This window comes from Leuciscus leuciscus (assembly GCF_965113295.1).
Source record: "Leuciscus leuciscus genome assembly, chromosome: 23".
Classification (NCBI taxonomy): Eukaryota; Metazoa; Chordata; class Actinopteri; order Cypriniformes; family Leuciscidae; genus Leuciscus; species Leuciscus leuciscus.
The window spans coordinates 25,012,811-25,039,982 of record NC_138747.1 but is presented as its reverse complement, the minus strand read 5'-3'; the positions used below and the strand labels follow the sequence as shown (position 1 = coordinate 25,039,982).

Here is a 27,172-nt window from a genome sequence, read left to right as displayed (position 1 = left end):
GGGTTGGGTTGGGTTGTTATTATGAAATATCACGCATTCAAGTCGGAAACATAAAAGGGAAGTAACCTAAACCAAGGGATTTCAGTCTTTTAGATGCCATAGACCCCCAAATATGATCATTGTGTGATATATGTTTTCATGTATAAAAGACCCCATTTATACTGTGAAAATTAACATTATAAATGTGTAAAATAAATTTGAACATATTTAGTTTCTAGTGTTACATTATTACATTTTGTCTACTCACTAGTACTGTACTGTTATATGTATTATTTAGTTATTTACATCAAATTTATATTATTTTATTTTAATAATTTTTTTTTATATATTTCAACAAAATGTATTTTTTTTTTTTTTTTTTTTTTTATTACAAGTTTTTCTCTAAACCTTGCAGCCCCTGAGGGTCCCGAGACCCCCAGTAAAAAAAAAAAAACCCAAAAAACCTGGCCTAAACAATATGAAAGAATTATATTGTGAACAATAAAATATTAATTTCTATCACTTATTTATGGTTTCACAAATAAATGTTTTTATATACTCAATTTGTCTATCATCTAGAACTCCGAGTTTCCCCACTCATAAATACAACTTGGCTTGGTCATTCATGTATTCAGAACTAGTTATTATGATATATCCAACTCCACTTTAAGGGTGCAATAGATCCTAATGAAGCAAAAGCAGATTCAATTTTCTCAGAGAAAACCTAGCATGCTTCCGTTCTTGAATTAATCCTTTTGAACAAATTAGTTGAGTGAACGATTTAATGACTCAGTCATACACACACTTGGGGTTTAACAATGTAACCTGCAGAAAAGGCTACTGAACAAATGAGCAGATGACTGACAGACTGACAACAAGCAAAGTTCCAAAAAGAAGCCAAAGCATCAAGCTTCGCATGTAAGAAAAAAGACTCATCCACTCCAGGTTTTCGATTTCTTCGCTAGTGAGAGAAAGCTGCTGAACACACTTTCTGGCAAAATAACAGAACTTTGCTGCCATTCATGAGAGAAAACCCTAAGACTGGGACAATGCATCAACATCAATATAAAAATGTATCATGAACAGAATGAACATGAACTCTGCTGAATGAACAGAAACAGATAGTTTTCTGCCAAGTCTTAAATGTGAGAGCCACACTGAACTGTATAAAGTTAATAAATCCCATGTTAATCATGAGAAATTTAATTTACTCAGAGACAAATAAATTAGTTGCGTTCATAACAATGAATCCACCGGAGCTTGGGTGCGAGCTGCTCAAACATACTTTCTACACTTGGTTATGATTAAGAAGCATTTAATCAATTTTTATTTAAAATATCTGATGGGTGAAATCAGACCTTGATTGGACTAATAGGCTAATGATACATATTGCACTACTTGTTATGTTGGGGTGAATTTATGCTGGACTTAAGGCATGTTTGCACTGAGGACGCTAACTGTAACAATAAAGATAAAGATATAGTTCAAATCATTCAAAATATCCACACCACAATTATACAGAGACCAACAGTGATAATAAAAGTCCCAATGCCGTTGGACAAAATATCAGCACTCTTGAAAATGCGTTCATTCAATCAGATTCGATTCGAACTAACTGTTGTATAATGGTTCACAACAAGCCACAATAAGAAGGCCTTCCAAACATAAACAAACCCAAAACCAGCAACAATATTGTAAAACAGAAAATCGTTTCAGCCATAAGCGCCTCGGACAACCTGAACCTCCCCAAAGGCCCGTAAAAAATGGTCTAATCGAGCGCAAAAAAGTAGCGCATGGCCCACATTATGTAGACTAAAGCTCGAGTCTCGCATTTGAAGTGATGCTGCCGCATGACCTTCTATAGGCCACACGTACATCAGCAGGGATAGTTGTATGTATCGGGGAAGCATAATAGACATGAGGGGCAGAGAGCATAACAAAGCGCCGCATTGTTCATTCTTCCCGAAGGATATGCCGTCTGTCCCTTATGCCAGCCTCACATCCACCTGTCCCGTCCATATTCGCCCTCTCCGGACCCTCCACACTCACCCAAAAATGTGTGCTGAGAGGCAGCGCTGTGCTGCTGCTCCGGCCGCTCCGCGTCCCCCTGCGCCCGGTGTCTGTGCCGCGAGCTCTCGCTGTCGCTGCTGCTGATGTTGCTGTTGCTCGCCGAAGATGCAGCAGCGGTCGCCGTCGCGTCGGGCATCATGCTGCTGCTGTTTCCGCGGGGAAATGATGTAGAAATGGGGCGCAGTGTGTATGGATACACACTGGCTGGGTTAAATGAAGGTGAGGGTGAAGTGAAGGTTGTTGTGAGTCATCCTGTTTGCAGCGGGATGCGAGGAGAGACTGACTGCGGCGTGAGGAGGAGTAGGCTACTATGGTGGAGGAGAGGAGGGACAAAGACGAGGGAAGATATACACCTCCTCTCTCCGTCTGTCTATGCTTTCAAATACTCTTAGATACAGACTAGCCTACTCACACGGCCACCTTCTCATGAGACATGCATTAGCTGGCTGACCTCAGCATGAGTGTATTGATGTATTGATTTATCAAACCTCAGCATTTAATATGTCAAAACTCTATAATTCTTTCGGGCTAAAGGTTTTTAAAGAAATTGTCTGACTTGTATGATATTAAATATATTATCACAATATTTATCACCTTCATTTTTGCCAAACTGTAAAATGTTTTTTGAAATTGTAAATAAAACAAAGAATACTGAAGTAGGCTACATTTTACAAGAAAATACTATTTCAGTCTTTCTAACTTCACATTTATTTCAACCGGTTACTTGTAGTTTCTTTGTAATTGTGAAATTTATAAGCAATTTCTGATTTGAAATAGTTTTCCCCAACTGAAACCTGCATACGTTATAGTTATTAAGTAAGTGAGAACAAATCATAATATAATTTTTTTTTACTTAAATACAGTAAATTGTGAAAATGAACAACAAGTTTTTTTAGGTTTTTTTTTTTTTTACATTAATGTTTATGGGAACATACATGTAATTCGCTTTTAAATAGTCCAATTTAATATTACATGGTCTCTCAGTTAATATTATCTCATTAAAATGCTTTATAAAATAATAGCAAATGCTACTAAAATAAAATAGCAATAGCAAGTGTCAACTTGCTAAAGTATTTAAGTAATTTACAGTAAAACTGCTTTTAATTGCATCCTTGCTTATAATAACTTAATTCTTGCATGAATGTTCATAACAATGATTAACATAGTGCAGTCACATTTTCCCCTCTATATTTCTGTGGGACTAAAATGAGACAGCCTGTCCGAAAGGATGAAGCAGGGTATTATTTATTAATTAATGCAAAAATATCTTTCCAGCTGAATATTTCAGTATGAAGGTGATCTATTTTACCTCTCTCTGAACAAAAGAGCATAAGGCATCAGTTTCTTCAGACTCAAGATCTACTGTCCAAATATATAACTGGGATTTATATTATATTAACATTGACCAGTTTTAGTTTTTTTTTAAATGCAGGTCTGCATTTTTTTAATAATGTAAGATATTCAAAAAAAGTAAATGATAATAAAACACACGTGATCCAAGTATTATCTGCAAACTTCACACCCCATTTTCAAATGATCTCATTAACACAGTTGATTCGGGTTGTACTAAATTATACTCTGAATTTTGCTGAAAAAGATGTCATATAATGACAATCAAGTGCATAGAATGTTAAAAAAAGGTGTTAAAGATTTGATCCTCAGATGAAATATAACCAGAGGTTTAGTCTTGCCTTATTGCTTTCGAAAGCAAACCTCACCTGACATTAAACCAAGCAATAAGCATTTTTTGCTTACTCATCAAGCTCATTACTTAAACATGCACAATCTCGCCACCACCACAAAAAAAATAAAAAATAAAAATAGAGAAATTATATCAAATAAAGCTAGAAGGTAAACACTGTGGAATCCGCATTTTTGGTTGTTTGAACTATATTGTACAGTATATGTTTTTTAAATATCCAAATTTGCAGTTAATTTAAATAGTTCTGCTATTTGACTAATTTATTTTCAAGTGTACAAATATTACATGCTGTCTCTCAACTAATACAAGTCTTGAATGTAGTCTTAAAACTATACGTATAATAATTGGAATTAGAAAATGTTGCATTAAATAAATCACACATTTTTAAGTCCCTAGTAACAGTATGGCAGCATCAACAATGTACTATACTTTTCGTTTTCTGTTCCATAAAACATAGGCTAAGAGTGAACTATTCCTGAGTAAACTATATTCTTTTAATAACACGTTATAAAACTACATTAAGGCTAATCAAATCAACAAACATGCTGATAAATATAATTTCAGATTAAATATGCCACAACTTAAAGACATTGCTGAGACTAACTGGAACTATTGAATATATGATAAGTGAATTTAACAATTCAATGAGTAGTTGAATAGATCCTGTGAGTGTCACACGGAGAGAATTGTAGGGCGCACAAGGGGAGAAACTTTTATTTGATTGACAGTGAAGCTGGCGAATGGCAAGCATCTTTGCTCGAACGTATAATGACACGGACCAATGAAATTTGCCTGTACAAGACCAGTAACCAACCGCCAGGAAAATAATGCTCACGTGGAGCGACATGGTAAACAACAATGTTTAATTTAGCCGGGTCATTGATACACTAAACGTTTCAGGTCATTAACATGCACTTTATTAGCGGTTGGAGAAGAAGTGCCGCTGTCATAACTGCTATAAGGTCTCTTGCATCTGCTTATAACCCATTCAGGGTTTCTACTACTTTAATACGCACAGTAAACATGACTGGTTTGTGTTTGGCAGATCTCTTTCAGTGAAGAGGCTCTTGTGTTCTGTCGGGTCGGAGGATGACACTATCTTCGCCGTGTCGTCGGGTCAGGGCCGGTGTGGGGTGGCGGTGGTCCGGGTCAGTGGTCCGGCATCAGCACACGCTGTCCGCAGTCTGACCCGAGGTTTCCCCGCAGCTCGGGTCGCCAGCCTCCGCAGCATCACTCACCCGCAGACCAGAGAGCTGCTGGACCGCGGCCTGGTCCTGTGGTTTCCAGGTCTGATGACCAGTTTTAAACGCAGAATAGCCTGTTTTTTACCCATGATCTTGCTAATACCCTCAGTCTAATATATGGGTGATTCTTCCTTTAATGGGATCTTAGGATGGCTGTAAAACAAACAAAAAAGTCATTTTAGTCTTAAAGAGTTCTAGTCCAAAAATAAAAATTCATGTCGTTCCAAACCCGTAAGACTTCCAGTCATCTTCAGATCACAAATTAAGATCTTTTTGATGAAATCTGAAAGCTTTCTGTCCCTCCCATTGACAGCTACGCAACTACCACTTTGATGCTTCAAAAAGTTCATAAAGAGATCATAAAACTAATCCGTATGAATTTAACTGTTTAGTCCAAATTTTCTGAAGAGACTCCATCGCTTTATATGATGAACAGATTCAATTGAGCCTTTTATTCCCATATAGATATTCATTAACGCACATATCAGTTATACGCATGCATCAGTGCGTAAAGCAGGTTTGGTTGAGCTTCTGTTTATGTTCGTTGACTAATATTATATGTGAATAAAAGACTAAATTCAATCTGTTCATCATATAAAGCAATCTTTAAAAATTAGTTTAACAATCTCTTTATGAACTTTTTCAAGCATCAAATCAAAGTGGTAGTTGCTTAGCTGTCTATGAAGGGACAGAAAACTTAGATTTGATCAAAAATATCTTCATTTGTGTTCTGAAGATGAACGAAAGTCTTATGGATTTGGAACGACATGAGGATGAGTAATTAATGACAGAATTTCTAATTTTTTGGTGAACTATCCCTTTAAAGGATCGACTTCAATAGCTTCAATTTTTTTAGTGTGCATATTTTAATACATTTTCCTTATTTCTAAGAGCATTGAAATGTTTGAATTTGCCATAATTTAATTTAGGGTCCCTACTCAGACTTTATAACTTACCAGGACAGCAGAGTGACATTTGTACAGAAAAGTCAGTCATTTTAATATTTATGCGTTATGATCTGTAAGCAGCTTTATTAAGTAAAAAAAAAAAAAAAAAAAAAAAAGGTAATTTAGAAAAAAATCCATTCACATTTAAAATGCATACAACAATCAATAATAAAAAAATACAATATAATTTTTTTAAATAATCTTTAAAATCTGGACTGGTCCAAGTTTTATTCAACTTTTTCTATAAAAACTCACACCTCATTTAAAATCCACACCCTCATACTTTATGCCAAAATTCATTTGTAGGTAGATTTATTATATGGCTTGTGATAAATGTGTTAATGTTGTTGAAACATAGATAAAGAAGTTTAAAGACTGCACTTATTGAAAAGTCTCCTAACTGAATAATATATACATTATGTATGAACATTTTGAGTTTTATGAAACCTACACTACCATTCAATTGTTTGTGGTTTATTTGATCAAAATATGTGTAAAATAACCATCTTCTATTTTTATTTTAAAATGTAATTTATTCCCGTGATCAAAGCTGAATTTTCAGCATCATTACTCCAGTCTTCAGTGTCACATGATCCTTCAGAAATCATTCTATTATGATGATTTGCTGCTCAAGAAACATTTCTGATTGTAGGAAGCAATTGTTGCAAGGTTGTTGCTTCATTTCTGAAGCAACTGTTGTGCTGCTTAAATATTTATGTGGAAACAGTAATATTTTTTTTTTTCAGGATTGTTTGATGATTAGAAAGTTCAAAAGCACAGCAGTTAATCGAGACAGAAAATATTTTCTAACATTATACATGTCTTTACTGTCACTTTTAATCAATTTAATGCATCCTTGCTGAATAAAGTTATTCATTTATTTAAAAAAACAACAACAACAACCCTAAAACCACTAAACGGTAGAATATATTAAATTTGCTATTGCTACAATATATAAATTGGGTATTATTCCTACCAAGACATATTTCACTCTTTTTGCTCTTTCAGGTCCTGGTAGTTTCACGGGAGAGGACAGTGCAGAGTTTCACATTCACGGGGGTCCTGCTGTCATTAGTGGAGTCTTACAGGCGCTTGGTATGTTTAAGAAAGATCAATCATTATTGTCCCCACAATTGTTCTGGATAATCCTTCATAAATATTTTTTTTTTTAATGATTAGAAATGTATGTATCATGCAGATGACAGCTAGTTGTTGAGTCACCATTTTAACACTAGATGGCAGCCTCTGCTTTGTATCTAGCTTAAAATCTAGCTTTTTATTTCTGATGTATTTACTCATAAAATTGTCATTTCATGCAAAATAGCACTTTATGTACTCATAGCCTTTATCTTAATTGTAACTTAAATGTCTTTAAGTAGTGCTTTGGAAGAGGCTGCATTCTAAAGTTCATTTTATTTTAAAGATGTCTTGTTTTGTGTGTGTTTCAGGGAGTTTGCCAGGGCTGCGGCCTGCAGAGGCGGGTGAGTTTACCCGACGGGCGTTCGGTGCTGGAAAGTTGGACCTTACTGAAGTAGAGGGTCTAGGTGACCTGATCCATGCGGAGACAGAAGCACAGAGACGACAGGCTCTCCGACAAATGGCGGGAGACCTGGGCCGCATTTACCAAGACTGGAGAGTTCGGCTTAAACGAGTAAGAAAAGGATTCATCAGGATATAACTTATATTTTGAGAACTTCTTTATGTCCCCATATTTTATGTCATCTGACCCCTAAATTAACATAGTTCTCCACGGGCCAAAATTGCACCTTTGTGCAAAAATATCGCCGCGACATCCTAAATAGCTTTAACATGTTTATCAGTAAGAGGACAGGAAATTCCGGACAGATGCTATATACATGCATAATGTGGGAACTGTTTAGTGGTGTACGTGTTTGATGGTTCCCTAATGGTTAGGAAACAGTGCTACAAACAAAAACTTCTGGGTTTTGTGAGCAGAACACTTAAAATTGCTCCAGGGGAACTGTCCCTGACTTCCTGCAGTTAGTGCACTGTATAACGCTTTATACTTAAAAAAAGAAAAATACTGGGTTTCTGTGAGTCTTAAAAAGTCTTAATTTGCCCTTACACAAATTACAGCCTTAAAAAGTTCCCAAATCAGAGCAGAAAGTCTTAGATTCGTAAATTCATGCCATTCAATTTTTCATGCATTGCAAAAAATGTATATCTTCCTCAGTATATCTGTCCTGTTTTCCAATACAAATATCTAAACAACTTTAAATCAAGATACATTTACTTGAGATGCACATGTAAAAGGAAGTCTTGAAAAACTGAACAAAATCAATTTTTTTCAATTTTACAGTAAACAAGACTGTCATTTTGTATCTCCAGTAAATGCATCTTGATTTAAGAATACAAGACAAAAATACTGAGGAAGAACATCACTTTTTTTTGCAGTGCATTCAGAAAATACAGTTAAAGATAATCTTCATATTCATATTCTAGTGGTTGGGAGCAGAGGAATCAAGCGACTTTTTTTTGTAAAATGAATTAAAAAGTAATGATATCTGTTGAAAGTTGTATTTTCGAACTTCTTCTGAACTTCCCCTTCAATAGATTACTTAAAATTTCTTTACTTGGTCTTAAAAAGGTCTTAAATTTACCTTTATAAAACCTGCAGAATCCCTGAAAATAAGTTGGATGTACACTACTGTTCAAAAGTTTGGGGTCAGTAAGATTTTTTTTTTTATTAATGCTTTTATTCAGCAAAGATGTATTAAATTGATCAAAAGGGGCAGTGAAAACATTTTTAATGTTACAAAAAATTCAATTTCAAATAAATGCTGTTCTTTTGAACTTTATTTATAAAAGAATCCTGAAAAAATGCAACATGGTTTCCACAAAAATATTAAGCAGCACAACTGTTTTCAACATTTGATAATAATCAGAAATGTTTCTTGAGAAGCAAATCAGCATATTAGAATGATTTCTGAAGGATCATGTGAAATTACATTTAAAAATATATACTTAAAATGTTACAGTATTATTGTTTTTCCTGTAATTTGGATCAAATAACTGCAGCCTTGGTGAGCATAAGAGACTTATTTTTCAAAAACATAAAAAAACAACAACCTAGACTTACATTGAAGGAGGGAACCAAGTCAAATCTACAAAACAGAATATCAGAGAACTATATCAGTTACACCCCATTTGTATAGCATCAAATAACTAACTAAAACCAAACTTATTGAAAAACAAACACTTGAACATCAGCATGATAAGAACTCTCTAAAATTACACAAACCATCTTCGGAAAGTAATTATTTGAAGAGTAATTTTTTTGTAACTTGGTAGTTTTTTAATCTGGCTCGCATCCCATTCGATTACATGGAGAGGGTGGGGTTTGTGACCTATACTGGAGCCAGCCACAAGGGGGCGATCAAAATGTTTTGGCTTCACTTTTCAGGACATGTGCGGCACACTTGACTTGGACCAGAGCCCGTGGACCAATAAGCAACCATCCAAAACACCCTAGCAACTGTATAGCAACATGCTAACAAACAATGAGAAAACTTTCACAACCGTGTTGCAACTCCTTGACCACCACAGTATGGAATCTGTGAGGAGCAAAGCACTCAGTTTTCTAATTTTTCACCTCATATTTGTAATGCATGAAATAAATGCAGTTTGATTGATAGATTGGAGAACCTCCAACTAAACAAGTTAAAAAATATGCTATTTGGTAATAAGAAACTTCCTTGTGTCCCTTTAGTGTGAGGAACAGAGGCAGAGTTGGCTGTTGTACATGATTTATAAGGCAATAGAGCACTTCAAGTGTGTTTTTATGAGAGGTTATTCTTTTTTATTTAAGGTCTTTTAAATAATTACAGAATGTACTGCTAGATTGGGCAGTGTTGTCACTCTGTCACGGTTGGTGTCCATCTATTGTTTGTGTGTAAGAGTGTGCTGATTGCAGACAGGACATCCTGAGCAGGGTGTGTGCCAAGCCGTCAGAGCCCTCAGGAACCAGTGTGATGTTGGCTAATGGTTTGTGTGAAGACTCCTGGAAGGAGGTTTTTGGTCACAAGCTCTTCATTTCAAGGTCTTTTTTCCCCTTATTTAATTGTGGAAATAAACATAGTTTGGGGATTTTCAAAAATGTAAAACAAAGAAAAGTTGTGTTGTAAAATGAATAGGAAATTCTTAAAATTCTGCAATTTTTCTACACAAGCAAATTTGTGTCAGATGTTCTTGCTTTCATTGAAGCACAATATGCTCTTTGGATCATTCTCAAATTATGCTGGATAACATGATCATCATGTTTTGCACTTGTGGAGCTCATGCAGCTGCTTTTATTAAAATTTGATTGGCTGAGCGTCTTTCCAATCTTTCCATTTTTTTTTTCTGAATCTTTCACTCAACCAGTTTGTTCAAGGAACAAAACAGACAAAGAAACTGGGAATACAATATAATGTCTAAAATTTAGAATAGTGTTGAAAACCTTGAGGTCAGTAAGTTTAAAATGTTTTATTTAAAAAAAATGTAAAAACATTTTTTTAAAAATATTCTTATGTTTTCCAAGGCCGCATTTATTTGATCAAAAATAGTAAAAAGTAAAAATAGTAATATTGTGAAATATTATTACGATTTAATAGAAACTTTTTTATATATATATTTTTTAATACATAATTATATTTTAAAATGTAATTTATTCCAATGATGGCAAAGCTGAATTTTCAGCATCATTGCTCCAGTCTCCAGTGTCACATGATCCTCCAGAAACATTCTATGCTGATTTGATGCTTAAGAAACATTTTGTCTTATCAATGTTGAAAACAGTATGTGCTGCTTAATATTTGTGTGTAAACCTTGATACATGTTTTCTTTGATTAGTTCAAGTTAGACATTTCAAAAGAACAGCAAATTTGAAATAAAAATCTTTTGTTACAATAAATGTCTCTTTTGATCAAACTGATGCATCCTTGCTGAATATACAAAAATGTATTTCTTTACAAAATCACAAAATTAAAAAAAAAATTAAAAAAGAAAAAATCTTACTGACCCCAAACTTTTGAATGGTGCTCAAAATCAACGTTTGCCAAATATCTAGCTAGTTTATTGAACTGTTGCCCTAGCATTTGTGAACCTCTAAACTACATTCTATGGAATTATGACTCAGTTGTTGTACGTGATTGTGTTTTCAATCTAGTGCTTGGCGCACGTGGAGGCATTCATCGACTTCAGTGAGGATGAACTCATAGAGGACGGAATCTTAAATGATGGTACGTCTCCTCAAATGGATTGGTAAAAACACTGATTCATTTCCAGGATGTTTTGTGAGAGTTTCCTGTTAGTATTGACCTCAGAGAAACCACAGCAGCTGTTGAGAAAGAATCAAAACCATTGAATGTCGCATTGAGAGGCCATATAGAGACATAGTCGTAGTGCCTGAAGAATACTGCATGTACAGTTATTGCCCTGCCATCATTTGTCCAACGTTACTCGATGTTTAAGTGTTATATCTATATTTCTCTGGAGAATTGAGGGATTCTTTGTGCGTCAAGGAACAAACCTGTCACAGACCATCTCCTTCCTCTGAGAGTTACAGACGTGCTGTAAAGCCACTGATAGAGGTCATGCAAAATATCCTTTCCCCTCCACTGACACACTTCTAGTGTGCAAAAGCTCTGTGAATTTGTACATGATCAGTATAAATTATGTTTTATCCATGTCCTTTAAAGTTAAAGCCCTTATGTTAATTTAAACATTGCATTTCAGTTTACAAAATGTAATATTACAACATCAGTTTGATAAATTAGTTAGAGATGTTTGGATGTTGTTTTTGAACCCGGATACATTGAACTGAGTGTTTTGTCTGCTGCAGTGGACACAGCTGTTCGGCAGCTGCAGACCGATATGGAAAACCACCTTTCAGATCAGCGGAGAGGAGAGCGCCTGCGCAGCGGTGTTCAGGTGGTCATCGCTGGAAGCACCAACGCGGGCAAGAGCAGCCTGCTCAACATGCTCAGTAAGATCAGACATCTGACATGTCAAATAGAAGTGTTGAATTAAATGCTTGCTTCAGGCAGATCAATGCTTCTCAACAGAGTTGGCTTCAGGCACCAGATTTTACATTTGATATCATGTGTGTAAAGACCCAACAGCAGCACATTATCATACAAAAGTAAAAAATAAAAATCCATAAAATCACACACGGAAATGTATTTTATTTAAATATAAATAATATATTAATAATAATAATATTATATATATATATATATATATATATAAATAAATAATAATAATATTATATATATAGATATATATATATATAGAAAGAGAGAGAGAGATTTTTCCCCAACATTGTACATTAATACTAAAAACATCCAAAATATGAAAGAACACCTTAACATATAAACATATAATTAATCTTTGTTACAACTACAAAAGTGATTTTCTCTTTGTATTTTGTTGTTTGATTAACATTAATGACATAGACGGCTGCAGGAACATTAGGCTGCTGTTACTTTAAGACCGAATGCACTGATCCAATATAATGATACGCATTCATTTTCTTTCGCAATTGTTTGTTCACGTAAACCACAAGCGACTGTGTTTACGAGGATACTCGCCTAGATGGGCATTTTGACATCATTTTGCGTGTATGTGTACGTTCAAGCACAAATAGAGGCGGAGGAGAGCTGAATTCAGTGTCTGCGCGCGCACAGAAAAACAGTGTGTGAGTTCCAAATTGATCTCTATTTCACATCTTCTTGCACTCAAATGGCTTTTAATCGCTTGAATGTTTAAACGGAATGGTTAAACTTAGCAATTAATCTAAGAATCACATGCGTTTCGAACCGTGGTGCCTGGTCAGTATGGATCAACTACGATTCCTATACTAGACATCGCATATCCTGCTATGTGTGACTATCGCGGATGCGCACATCGCGATATTCGATGCTAAAACGATATATTGTGCAGCCCTAATATGTATATATTTTAATCCAGTGATTAAAGCACACTGTATATCTTTGTTGCAAGTGAAACCACATTTAATCTAGGTTGCATTTCCTTTTACCTCGCATAGTTTTGTTCAGGGTTTTTAATGTAATGTTATCCCCTATGTTTTGATGAGTTAGTGCTGAAGGTTTTTATTTAATGTACAGCCTTTTATGTTACAAAAAAGGATATTAAAAGTGTTTTCTCCTCCCTAAAGCCTTTTTGTTTGCTTAAAAACTATCCACCATTATATAATTAGTTGCAATTTTTAGTTGGCATCACAGGAATAAATTACATTTTAAAATGTATTTAAATGGAGAAAAGTTTTACTGTATTTTTTATCAAACAAATGCAGCCTTGGTGAGCAGCATAAAAGACTTTTAAAAGCGCGAAAAATTCTTACCATTTAGTTTTTTTCCAGTTCATGGTTTTACTTTAAAATGGTTAAACACATTTTAGGGGCAAAAGTTTCTTATTGTCCTATGACAGAAGGTTATGATTGTGATAAATGCACATATTATCTTTCACACTCATAAAGTGACACCGTACGGCCTTTAATGACGTTTATCTCTGACCTCTGACCTCTCCAGTAGCGGGGGGATGTTTGGATATCACCACACTTCCTGCCCCTAATTACCCCACATTCATCAGGCCTGTTATTGTGTGTTTTGCTGGAACACTGACCGTCTGGTGCTGTCACTTCCTGAAGAGTGTGAATTTAATTAAGCAATTTGTGAATTCTATTAAAAGCTGAAAGCTTAACATTTTGTGATAATTTAACATCTTATTTATTTGAAGAATTGAGATTTGCAGTAAACGGCGTAGAAGATTTTAAGATAAAAAAATGTATGCTGATCTTAAGATTGATACGTTTTATAAACTCTTTAAGGAAGTTCACACAAAGAGTGCTTGAGTGAAACTGGCCTCTTCCTTCCAGTAGACATATGGAAATATACTTTAATTCCAGACTAGACCAGAATGGAACAAGATAGAACACGTTTCAGTACAGCAGTGAAACATTTCTTCAAACTTTCATCCGCTCAAAGAAACTGCAAAGCACAGCACTGGTTTATTGGGTTGATTTATCTGCAGTTATTTTGGGTCAGCGCTGAGAAACAAAAGACAAAAGGACAAGAGTTGCTAAATTTGATTTATTCAAAGGTTATTCAATTCTAGACAGATCATAATTAACATGCCATTCAGAACAAGACAAAAGATCATTGGATAATGAAAACATTCTGTGTTACGGTGTAATGCTAATAAATGAAACACTTTTAAGGTTTGAAACAACAACTTGTTTCCCAGTTACACTCACCACTGGACTACCGTTTGATATCCAGCTAACATTTAATGCACAGACATCAGATTCTTCAGCAGATGATTTAAACCATATATGACCTTCACATTATTGGGGTACTTTTAATGCAAGCATGCATACATTAAACTTATAAAGTAATATGAGCAAGGGTACTTGCCAAAATTAGACATAACATATTAATAGCGGTCATTAAATGCAAATATGTGACTATGCTGTATATAAAAATAACTTAATGTTCTGTAAATATGTCACTATAATGTTTACCAGCGAGCTGTATAATAAGCACATTTGTCTTACCTGAGATAAAGAATAGCCATTACTTTGTTCATAGCACACGGTAGCATCTGGATTGAGGTATTGGAGTAACAGTAAAGTTAGGGTCATGGTATAACTGTGGCTTCAGAAACTGGCGCCACTTTTTTCAGTGCTTTTAGACATTACTTGTGCTCAGGGTCATAAGTTACACAAGTCCTTTTTAAAAAAGAATTTAATGCTGATATTTCTACAAATGTCAGTTTTTAAATAATACATGGAGTTGTTTACTATGCAAAATCAGGGAAACAGGGTTGACAAGTCAATGTCTTAAAAGAGAAGATATTTTAAAACAGAATCCACTACCTGAAATGATTTATTTTGACAGAATTCTTTGATTTATAGAATAATCCATTTTTAAGAGGATTTTATGATGGTAACAGTGTTGATGCATAACAACATATAAAAGGATATAACTTCAAAAGTATTGAGGATGCAACTTAAAGTATTTGTAATAATACCTGTACACATCATTTGTGCAAAACACATGAGTGATGCATCAGATTATTGCAGCTTTTTGAGAAGATGTTTGTTATTACGATTACTTATGAATGATCAAATTTAAATATTCATTTGGAGGATGATTAAACTATTGAAAAAAATCCCATTGATTTAAACTAAAAGAGATACTGAGATACTGATACATTCATAATAGCATAGCTTTTGACCTGGGCAAATAAGCAGCTATTAAACTGACATTGTTATGTGTGTGCCAACAGGAGAGCATGTGTATGGCCTTACAATTTTACTTACAAGTCAAGACATTTCAAATCTTACTTGTTAAACCATTTTAGGCTTGGCCCATTTTTTTTTGCCCAGGAGTGTATATCGGAGTAAAACGGCTTCTCGAACAAGAAAAAATGTTGGACAGGACTTGAAAGCAATTGATTGATTGGATGGTTGTGGTTTGCTATTGCTGTTATGTCATGTGAGTGACGGGTTGTCTCGCCCTCACTCCGGTAGATATCATCAGAGAAAAGAAGAGATGTCGCTGCAAGAGGAAGGAGAAGTTATTTTAATTATATCAGGCACATAAATAAATAAAAAATATGTATAATATTGATTTCATGATGACTTTAAGATGAACTGCGATTTATGTGGAATACATTTATAAAAATCCAATATAAAAATTGTGCACATCGACGTTTTATAAACTGTTCAAAGGAGCATTTTAGAAATTGTCGTATGTTCACATTTATGATCATCATTATACACGTCTTTTTACATTTCTTTATATTTTCTCCCTTAACTTTTTCTTCAAAAGTGGTGAACATTTTGTTTTTGTACAACCCTTACAAATCTTTTTTTTAAGCTCCATTTTTAGATGTCGTCGCCTAGGGTTATCTCATCTAAAAAGTTGCATATGTTCCTGCACATGCATCTTATTTGCCTTTCACCTTAACACTGGTCTGTGAGATGTTTCGTTTCCACAGGATATGAACTTTGTGTTGTTTTGTGTACTTGCAATCACCACATTTAAATATAGTTAATCTTGGTTTTCTTGAAGTCTTATGGAGCTCCCTTGGTAATACTTTCTGCCCTCCATCCTGAGAAATGAAGGACTTCTGAGAAGTCCTAGAACAAAACGTCTCACGGGCCCCCCAACATCTCGTCAACTAGTCAATTGTCCTTATAGGTGCAACATGAGCATTGCTGTGCTTTGTTCTCCTTATTAGTTTCTGAACTCATTTGAGTTTCTTCTGTCACTGTGCAGCTCAGCGTCCTGCTGCCATAGTGTCTGCCACCGCCGGGACCACCAGAGATGTGGTGGAGGTCCCTCTGGACATCGGGGGCTATCCTGTGCTGCTGAGTGACACAGCAGGGTTACGGGACACCACAGACAGCGTGGAGCAGGAGGGCGTCCGGCGCGCCCGTCAGCGGTATGTATTTTCGGGCACGTGTGGGAAAATCAAGGTAGAATAAACAGTGGGGCATTTTTGCGCAAATGATGAATATCGCCATCCTAAAAATGGCCTGTAGAGGGGAAATATCTTTCAAGTGTTTTTGCCACTCATTGTGCCTCGCGAGGGGAAATGATCTGTTTATTCACAGATTTAGATTAAGGTGTGTGGCAAATTTTTCACGATTGAAAAAACATTGGAGATTTTGTAATGCAAACATTGTTTAGTTGCATAATGTTTTCAGAAAAAAAGAGGCAGTTTAGTTGTAGATCTAGTTATTTTTTAACAAAATATCAGAACAAGTAGCATTTATTTTAAAGCAAGATAGCATAAAAGCACTTTTCAAGCAACATGTTACAAAATAGGTTTCTTAGGTTTAACACAATAAATGGATGTCAAAATTGAACTTGCGGAAAACTGACTAAAAATTAGGGATATATTATCCGTTTGACGGGACTTTTTTAAAACCGATATTCACACTTATTTACACTTATTTAAATAATAACTTAAACTTATTTGTATATTAACTTAGATTTTTACAGCTATTCATTCCCAAGTGAGCAATGTATACACTATATCAGTCAAAAGTTTTGAATAATTGCGATTGTTTTTATGTTTTTGAAAGAAGTCTCTTGCTCACAAAGGCTGCATTTATTTGTTCAAAAACACAGTAAAAACAGTAATATTGTGAAATATTATTACAGTTCAAAAGAACTGTTTTCTATTTGAATATATTTTAAAATGCATTTTTTGTCACATGATCCTTCAGAAATCATTCTAATATGATGATAAATTATTCCAAACCTTTAACCGATAGTGTAGAATTGTAGACAAATCCCAAAACAAAAAATAATTGTGATCATTAAGACCATTTAGATCAGAAAACAACATATTAATCATTATTAATTATTGTATGTAATCAATAATATATTGCTATTATGTTTTTTCATTTTATTATTGTCAAATTAATGTTTAGTTTTTTAAAACAACAAATTCCAAATTAGAGCCAATTATCATATAAAAAATAGAGCAAAAATAAAGTCAATTCTATAAAACGTTATAGCATAAATTGTTTGCGGATAGTCCGGAAAACATTAAGTCCATCTAAAAGTGTCCAAATCCTGTTTGCCATCCCTGCATATTAGGCCTTTTCCCTTATCACATTTTACCTTTGTTTGTTGTGGTGGATGACTGTACAGTATGCTGTGATTTACTAAAGAGATGGCATACACAGGAAGTGGCCACTTTGTTTCTACGAGGTCAAAGGTTGTAAGATGCTGACCAGGCTCAGGAAACAGGCTTAAGAAATGACCTTCCTCTGCTGCCCACAGGGTGGAGCAGGCAGATCTGTCTCTGGTGGTCGTCGACTTGACGCATGTTCCTTCAGAGCCCCAGCTAGTGCCTGTCTTCCTCAGTGAACACTTGAAGAACATCCTGGAGCCCTCATCGCACAGGCAGCAGTGCATCCTGATCCTCAACAAAAGTGACCTCAGCTCCGCGGAGCATAACCGCAGCATCCAGGCTTCCCTCGAGCGGTCAGATGATGTTCCTGCTGCATGTTTTTTGTCATGCCACACCAGGGATGGCCTGGAGGATCTCCTGACTTTATTACAAAACAGACTAAAGACTCTGTGAGTGGAACTGGTCAACCCAGAAAGCAGTTCTGGTATGATAGATAGATAGATAGATAGATAGATAGATAGATAGATAGATAGATAGATAGATAGATAGATAGATAGATAGATAGATTTCTTCTATTATTTTGATGTTTTTATTATTATTCTATGTATTCCAAGCTTTGGCAATATTGTATTATTTACAGTCATGCCAATAAAGCAAATTTGAATTAGAATTAGATAGACAGACAGACAGATAGATAGATAGATAGATAGACAGACAGACAGACAGACAGACAGACAGAGAGAGATAGATAGATAGATAGATAGACAGACAGACAGACAGACAGACAGACAGAGAGAGATAGATAGATAGATAGATAGATAGATAGATAGATAGATAGATAGATAGATAGATAGATAGATAGATAGATAGATGGATAGATAGATACAGATAGATAGATGGATAGATAGATACAGATAGATAGATACAGATAGATAGATACAGATAAATAGAAAGATAGATAGATAGATACAGATAAATAGATAGATAGATACAGATAGATAGATAGATAGATAGATACAGATAGATAGATACAGATAGATAGATACAGATAAATAGAAAGAAAGATAGATAGATACAGATAAATAGATAGATAGATAGATACAGATAGATAGATAGATAGATAGATAGATAGATAGATACAGATAAATAGATAGATAGATAGATACAGATAGATAGATAGATATATAGATACAGATAGATAGATAGATAGATAGATGGATGGATGTATAGATACAGATAGATAGATAGATAGATACAGATAGATAGATAGATATATAGATACAGATAGATAGATAGATAGATAGATGGATGTATAGATACAGATATAGATAGATAGATAGATAGATAGATAGATAGATAGATAGATACAGATAAATAGATAGATATATAGATACAGATAGATAGATAGATAGATAGATAGATGGATGTATAGATACAGATAAATAGATAGATAGATAGATACAGAATAGATAGATAGATAGATAGATAGATAGATAGATAGATACAGATAGATAGATAGATACAGATAAATAGATAGATAGATAGATACAGATAAATAGATAGATAGATAGATATATAGATACAGATAGATAGATAGATATATAGATACAGATAGATAGATACTGTAAATAGCAATCCTAATTCTGACACTTTCATCAAGTCTAAGGTCTCTGTGTGTTGAAGGTGTGGTGACCCCCTGATCGGCAGCCCGAGTCTGACTCAGACCCGACACCGGACACTCCTGCAGAAGAGCGTCGAGGCTTTACATCAGTACCATCAGTACCGGGACGTGGACCTGGTGCTGGCGGCAGAAGGGCTGCGATTGGGCCTCTCTAGTCTGGGCAGGATCACTGGTAGAGTCGGTCCGGAGGAAATTTTAGACACCATTTTCAAAGAATTTTGTATTGGGAAATAAATAAGTAGAATAAAACAACAGAAGTGTAAATGGGCCAACAAGAAAGATCATTTTGAGAACCGATTATTTTCTGGGCAAGTATGCTTGGGATCAGTAAGTGTCATGGTGGGTTGCATGAAGGCAGACGAAGAAGAAGAATACTTTCCAATACAAAGTTTTAATTACAATCCAGAAGACAGGTAAACAGGCTGAGCAACACACACTTACACATAACGGTGATCGGACAGAGAATGAATGTAAGAGACCAACTTATAGCAAATACAAATGAGGATGATTAATAGAACACAGATGACACATTGTCTAATAATGAGGAGCGGGAAAACTGAACAAAGGAACACATGATGAACATGAAAACAAGCTATAAGTCCATGATAAAGAAACTAGGTTGAACATAATGTGACAGTAAGATTTTTTATTAAAAGAAATTAATACTTTTATTCAGCAAGGATGCAATAAATTGATCAAAAGTGATAGTACAAATATTTATAATGTTTCAAAATATTTCATATTTCAAATGAACGTTTATTTATCAAAGAATCCTAAAAGAAATATATCATAGTTTTCATGAAAATATTAAGCCAGCCAACTGTTTTCAACTTTAACTGATACTTTAAGTAATATATAATAACAAGTACTGTTAATAAATACTGATAATAGTAATAAATGTTTCTTGAGCATCAAATCAGCATATTAGAATGATTTCTGAAGGATCATGATGTGACACTATTAAACACTATTAATATTTGACAGTAATACACAATTATTACAAAAGGTGCAAGCATTCACTGATGCTGATGAAGCCAACACACTACATTTCACATGTTCGTTTGCCCATATAATCTTGAAGCTAATAAGGTTAAGCATATTATTTGGCATGCTGTCCGCTGGGGAGGGGCTCGAGGAAGCAGCTTCAGCTCCAGCTTAGATACAGTATACCCCCCAGTGGGACTACTAATGCTTGCATGAGGAGTCTGTTGGTGGAGTTGGGGAGGTGGAGGGATGCCAAAACAGCTGATGCCAGAGCAAGGTTTAGATTAGATGGGTCCACTCCTCCCGAAATTGTGAACTTCACTAAGAGCCGGGGATGAACACTTTTAAACAGGGTGATCAGTGTAAATAATTGTTTGTCTTGTTAGAAGTATGCCATTATCTTATGTAGTTTCTGAAGGGTGGTATTTTTAAACAAAACTAACAATTTAACTGATAAAATGATTAAAAACTTTAGTTTTCAAATCTTCCCCCAAAAATCTGAAAAGCTGTTTCATAGAATGACCTGATCAGTCCAGACAGCCAACATTAGAGCGTACTGTAACCAGATAAATGTGTCATTTATTTTAGTAGGCAGAGTTTCAAATCTCGGCTTCTCCAAAAAAACAATTACATTTCCTCCCGGTGTCCCGTTTTAAAGGAATGACTTCACACTAGCCTTGGCAGGGGGAATTTTGTTCTGGTTTCGTTGTGCTCAAACACTCTGGCGACGTTCTGATGCAGCTGAGCGTTCTCTGTGTTCAACTGTACCGGCTGTGTAGGAAGGACATGTTCAGAAATGGTCCCCACTGCCCTTTGTTCTCCTGTCAATCCGACATTCATTTAAATATTTATGTGTGCTTGCTGAACCCTTCACCCGGGTGACGACATTAGGGTGCGAGAGTCTGTGCGCAGCACGCTGTACCTTCTGCCTTCCTCTCATTCATGACACTGTTGTGCTGTTGTTTCTGCTGATTACTGAGGTTAAAAGGGACCCATAAATCTCACCGGACTTTGGTTGGTGGAGAGGCCACCATGTTCATACAAAAACTGCCCTGGAACATATAGATTCCTTTAGAATGGTGAATGCAAAAAATAGAAAAGCAAAAAATATATTCTTTCTTGTAACTAATCTTTTGCTCCCTCCCCTTCATATAAAACACACTACACCTAAAAATTACATTACAGGGTTTTCCAATCTTTGTTACACAATATTCATAATGACACCTATAATGCAAAAGCATATGCAGCTATGTTAGTATCAGCTCATTTAATTAGTGAGATAGAAATATTGCATAATTTCTTAATTTAATGTCATAATTTCCTTTGTAAAAAAAAAGAAAAAAAAGAAACGGAAATAGGAGTTGAATTTTATGTCATGTCTATTTATTAAAACAGATCAATATATTAACAAGGACATTATTTAGGAAAAACAAACAGTAAAAGGTCGTTGAAACAAGTAATTGCTGAAACACAATTCTTAATGTGTAAAGAATATTATATACATCACAGCACATGTGGAGCTTTCACAAGATCAGATTCTCTAAATTTTAACATTAACTAATGCTTTTTTTTCCCTTTTTTGTAAACTTAATATCAAATGTTGGAAAGGCAGACTTGTATTTACTCACATTTTTATGTCTGCACTACTCTAAACAACTAAATCAGACCCCTTAAGTACTTCATGGCATATAAGTTCCCAGCCCATAACGCTTAAATACAACTATACAGTGAACTAAACATTAGAGTGCATGTACATTTACAGTGATCCACAGTTACAACCTTATTTACAAAAGACATCACAGGCTAAAAATCAGGAACCCCCCACACTCAAAAACTCAGAGTCCGGCCTTGAGATTCAGATCATTCCTTTCTCCACACCCAACCTACAGAAAAAAGAGAAAACAGTTCAATAAAACATTCTGAATGACTCCGCCTGAAATGAGTCATCATCACTAGTTCTTCAAAATCTAAACCGGAAAAGGTTTTTAATATTACTTTATATAGCGTAATATTAAAGACTTTCAGAATATAAGCCACTATGTGACTTGCAATATAGCACTTCACAAAGTACTGTATGTTTTGTTTTAAATGTTAACAACGATCAGCAACATGTCCCTCTGAGCTCTGGAGGTCCTGGGCAAATTTTAAAACGCATTTTTGGTAAGGTTGTTCCAAACAAAATTGAGGCAATCAAGTATATATATGATGTTTCTTGAGGGAAATAATTTAGTCATATCATCACATGATCCTGGGTTTGCTGTTAATTGTGGGGTAATTTTATTATTCCGAAATCCTAAATTGTGTTCCTGTACACTATGGGCTGAAAATATTCCCTATATTTTTACATTTTCATGTTCCTTCAACGAATTGCCTCACATAGAGACAGTGTGGCATTTTTACAAGGCTGTATTCAATACAAGTTTTATTTGCCACAACCATCTCAGTAGCTCAGAGGTCTCCAGTCCTGCTCCTGGGTGGCCACTTTCCAGTAGGGTTTTGCTCCAGCCACAATTAAATAGACCTGAACCTGCTAAACAAGGTCTTCAGGATCACTAGAAACTAAAAAGCAGGGGTCAAATCTGCAGGAAGGTGGCCCTCCAGAAACAGGATTTGACACCACTGTGATTGGTAACATTCCGATTCAAAATAAAGTGACAGTGACGTATGTCTTTGGGTAGGGCAGGGGTGTCTTATCCTGGTCCTGGAGGGTCACTGTTATGCAAATTTTAGCTCTAACCCTAGTTAAACACATCTGAATCAAGGTCAATGTCTTTAGGGTTACTGGAATCTTCCAGGCAGGAGTGTTTTGGCAGGTTGGTTCCTCCAGGAGCAGGATCGATCACCCTTCAGAGTGGGTCGGGGCCAAGTGAATACTGACTTTCTAATAGAATTCTGCCCGTGACCGATGAACACCACTTACCTTTAGTGGTTAATGGCTCCTACCAGGTGGGAGGGGTTGAACACCAGCAAGTTTGGGCTGCAGAAGCAGTGAAGATTGAGTTAATCATGGTACACTCTACATTTAAACATGATCACAATTTCCTAGATGTTTTAGGCATTGTTATTCATCCCAACATAACTCCTACCTGTTGTACGCAGCCGCTTTGCAGAGATATGAGGGTGGCGTCTTTCACAGCGAGCTGGGTGTCTACCAGTTTTTTTTCATCCCTCAGTCTGCTTTGCTCCCTGAGAAGCTGCTCCAGCTCTTTGTCATACTTCTGTTGGTCGTCTTGCAGTTTTTTGCTGCTCTCTGCAGCCTCTTTCTCTCGACCTGTTTTACACTTGTTCAGTTCTGAAGTCAGCTCCGCATTCTGTACTTCCAACAAGCTGCTCTGTTTTTGAATGCTCGAGACCTTCGCGCCCACATTGTTCAGGTAGCTCTGGAATTTGTCCTCCACCTGTCGAGAAAGGCTAGAGCAGTTGGAGCGAATCCTCTCCATCTGTTCTTCCTGTTTCTGGCAGGTGAGGTGAAACGTGACCGAGTTGGTGAAGAAGTTGTCGATTTTGGATAGAAAGGCACTTGTGACCGTCTGGATGCCTATGAGGGACTCGGCAAAGTCTTCTTTGCATTTTTTGGTGTAAACATCAAGCTGGGATTTCAAATTCACGTTTTCCTGTCTCAGTTGTATCACCTGAGTATGATGCTGGTTTTTATCCTTCACTGCGTTGTCCAAGTCAGCTTTGAGGTACTCCACTGTCTGGCTGAAGTTGCTCTTAAGGATACCATACAGAACTTTCTGCTGATCCAGAAGAGTATTCAGAGTTTTTACTTCACCTGACAAGAGAAAAGAGAGCCACGTCTACAGGACAGTCCATTTATGAATTTGATTATTCATTGATCAGTTACTGCACTCACCATTCAGATTGTTGTTGATTGGTGGACATGGTAGTGGAGTATTTCGAGTGCTTGAAAGCTTCATTTTATTGGCCTCACAAAGAGCCTGTAAAACAACCAATCAAAATCAAACTTGTAATGATTGTTAGGGTTAGGATTACAAGATTAATATACCAAGGGTGTGAAGAGGCAGGTGAAATGAAGGAATTTAAAGGTAATCACAGAAGATTAACCTCATAGTATCTTGGAATTAAAGGGATAGTTCACACAAAAAATGAAACTTCACTCCTCATTTACTCACACTCCTCATTTACTCACACTCATATCGTTCCAAACCTCTATGACTTTCTTTCTTCTGTGGAACACAAATTAAGTCATATTGAAGAATGTCTGTTTTTTGGTCCATTCGTTGAAAGTCAATAGAATCCAATGTAAAACTAACTTACTAAAAACATTGGAAACATTCTTCAAAACATCATCTTTTGTCAAGTCATACAGCTTTGGAACGACATGAGGATTTTCAGTTTTGGGTGTAACTCGAAATACGACTCGAAGGTTAAGACAAATAAAGGACTTACAAGTGTCTTCTGGAAGTTTTTGCTAATTAAACTTGTGGTGTTTAAGTCATTTTTCAGCTTTGTTATCTCTTTGTCTGCCGCATCCTTCTCTCCAGTCTTTGCTTTGAGGGCACCGGCGAGGTCAGCTTTCTCTTTTCGGAGTTTGTTGTTGTCTGCTGAGAGCTTGTTAAAGGCCTGCTCCAGCTCTTCTACTCTCTTCTCATCGGCGGTCTTCTCCGGCTGGCCGTACACAAGGAAGAGCACCAGACTGGCGATGATGAGGGACTGGATCAGAGACGAGAAGAAGAACACGATCCTCATGTAGTAGCCGCAGCTTTTCCCCTTCGCCTTGTGGATTTGTTTCGCCTCCAGCCCGAATGTGGCCCGGGAGTAGCTGTTGTTGTACATTTCTGCGGTCCAGTGGTGGGAAAGAGATGAACCTTCTGATGACTGGGAGTCTAGAGGTTTGTTATGAAAAAGCAATGTTTAAAAGGTTACCAAAATACCCTGCAGTGCTGACACACTCATGGGTAAAGACATGTAAACACTTCTAGCAGGACAAGGGGCGGTAGCTGTGTTTATAAATGCAGAGACACATCCCGCGCCGTGACTCTTTCCGGGCCTCCACAGGAAAGCTCCAGAGGTTATCGGTACTTCACACTGAACCTATGGAGATCTCCAGAGAGAAACAAACCAGAACTCCTCCCTTACTTTCCCTCATAAATCACACCCAACCTTGACAAGCAATGCAGACCACCATCAGACTTATCCATAACACTTATTTCATAAGTTCACTGTGGGATTTGGGATTAGATGTTCTTGGCGTCCATCTTGTTATTTCTCAATATTTAATAACGAGTTAATGAATTTTATATCAAGTGTCATCTTGGAATCGCCCACTTTGGCCAAGAAAAACAATATTCCTCCAAAGGACAAAAGCAGGTCCTTCTATCTCTTCCTGGATCAGATCAGATACATAAACACACATGATCAAAACAACCCATCCGAAACAGTTTCCTGCAGAGCCGCAGAGACTATCAGTGGAGTCGGAGGGACAACAATGGTGACCCGTCATCCTCCTCGCAGGAATGAATAACAAACTCTCCCAGAAGCCCAGGAGGCGGCCGCACGTTTGATCCCGGGCTAGTGATGACGCTCGCAGCTGACAGCCGTGTCTGGGAGAGTGTGAAGAGGGAACATAAAGTAAGTCAGGGGTTTTCCTGCAGGCCATTGTCTCTTTGCCAATCCATCCTCAGCGGAAAGTCATTTACAGAGGGTGACTAAAACTGACTAAAAGTTCTCACAAAAATCCCTTACAGATTGCAGGTGAGCTTTAAGACAAAAACAGGAAGCTAAATCTGCAAAATACAGACAAACACTGATAACATTTGAAAATAAAGACAGATGAGCTGTGGAGATTATTAAAGGATATCAGAGCGAGGGCTCAAGATCTATTCATTACTCCAAGAATTTGTTTGGTGCTATCAAATATTTAGTTTAATTTCAAAAAATTATTTCACCCAAAATGTAAAATTCTGCCAAAGAAAAGTTGAGGATTATAGTGTGTGCCATACAGGTTTGGAACAACACCAGGGGGAGTAAATATTAGGTGAACAAGAAAAAGGAATAATGCCACTTAAATCTTAAAAAAAGGGTTCTTTATTGCCATCTATTAGGCTATTCCATGAAGAACCTTTAACATCCATGGAAACTTTCCATTGCCCGAAAGATTATTAATAGTGGACAAAAGGTTTCTTAGATGATTAAAATGTTATTCACACTGTTATTCAAAAAAAAGTTCTTCTGGCTTAATTGCTATAGCCATAAAAAAACTTTCTTTCAAGAATGTTGGCATGTGTTTAAAGACTCTGTTTAAGAATTTAGCTTCTTGAATTAGGTTTTCCTACATCTTTGTTTACAGCTTGGAACAAAATACTTCTCAGAATTTAGGAGGTTGCAAAGTGAAAGAGGTAAATGATTATTAACACAATAACGTGTGACCTGAACACTCTTCCGACTATTATCTGTGCACCTTAGTGCTGCTCAATAGCAGGATACAAAATTTGTATGGTCAAAGAATCAAAACAAAGCTATTTCTAAAGAAACCACAAACAATTCCCATTAATAATCCCAAAGGTAAATTAAACAAAGTAATTAAATATTTATAATGAAGACGGGTTTCTGTTGTTCGGCTGTACTCTGGCGACCTCTTGTGGTCACGCAATTGTATTGCTGCTTAAATTTATTTCATCCTTTATTAAAAGAGATCAAAAGTATCTATAGTGGATATTACAATCTTCAGGACAACAAAACAAATTGCCAATGTGCAAACTATTATCAATGTGCCTTGTTCTATAACTCAAAATGTAAAATTCACTGGCTCTTTTAAGAACTTTATGCCAGGATATACATTTAGTACAGGACATAATAAACAATTCAGTGTAGCATAGAGTACATCAATACAAAATAATGTTTATGAGGGATTCAGTTAATAAAATTA

General features: G+C 36.0%; 3 protein-coding genes across 3 annotated transcripts in view; 1 reads left to right on the top strand and 2 right to left on the bottom strand.

Moving 5' to 3' along the window:
* Positions 1–2,353, bottom strand: part of ano8b (anoctamin 8b) — a 30,095-nt gene extending 27,742 nt beyond the window's left edge. The window contains exon 1 of the mRNA XM_082156355.1: positions 2,029–2,353. Coding sequence (XP_082012481.1) covers positions 2,029–2,188 — 160 coding nt within the window. The 5' untranslated portion in view covers positions 2,189–2,353. The remainder of the gene's footprint in view (positions 1–2,028) is intronic.
* A 2,203-nt stretch (positions 2,354–4,556) lies between these two features.
* On the top strand, positions 4,557–19,578 carry gtpbp3 (GTP binding protein 3, mitochondrial). Its single transcript, XM_082156671.1, has 9 exons — positions 4,557–4,713; positions 4,797–5,038; positions 6,951–7,037; positions 7,391–7,593; positions 11,110–11,182; positions 11,785–11,928; positions 16,247–16,412; positions 17,765–18,064; positions 19,299–19,578. The coding sequence occupies exons 1-9, from the start codon at positions 4,661–4,663 to the stop codon at positions 19,528–19,530; spliced, it is 1,500 nt and encodes a 499-aa protein (XP_082012797.1). The 5' UTR covers positions 4,557–4,660; the 3' UTR covers positions 19,531–19,578.
* A 2,063-nt stretch (positions 19,579–21,641) lies between these two features.
* plvapb (plasmalemma vesicle associated protein b) lies at positions 21,642–26,298 on the bottom strand. The gene is made up of 5 exons (XM_082156678.1): positions 24,694–26,298; positions 24,137–24,221; positions 23,367–24,055; positions 23,201–23,257; positions 21,642–22,163 (listed from the first exon to the last, which is right to left on the bottom strand). Exons 1-4 carry the CDS (start codon positions 25,078–25,080, stop codon positions 23,210–23,212), a joined length of 1,209 nt encoding a protein of 402 aa, XP_082012804.1. The 5' UTR covers positions 25,081–26,298; the 3' UTR covers positions 21,642–22,163; positions 23,201–23,209.
* Between the last annotated feature and the right edge of the window lie 874 nt (positions 26,299–27,172).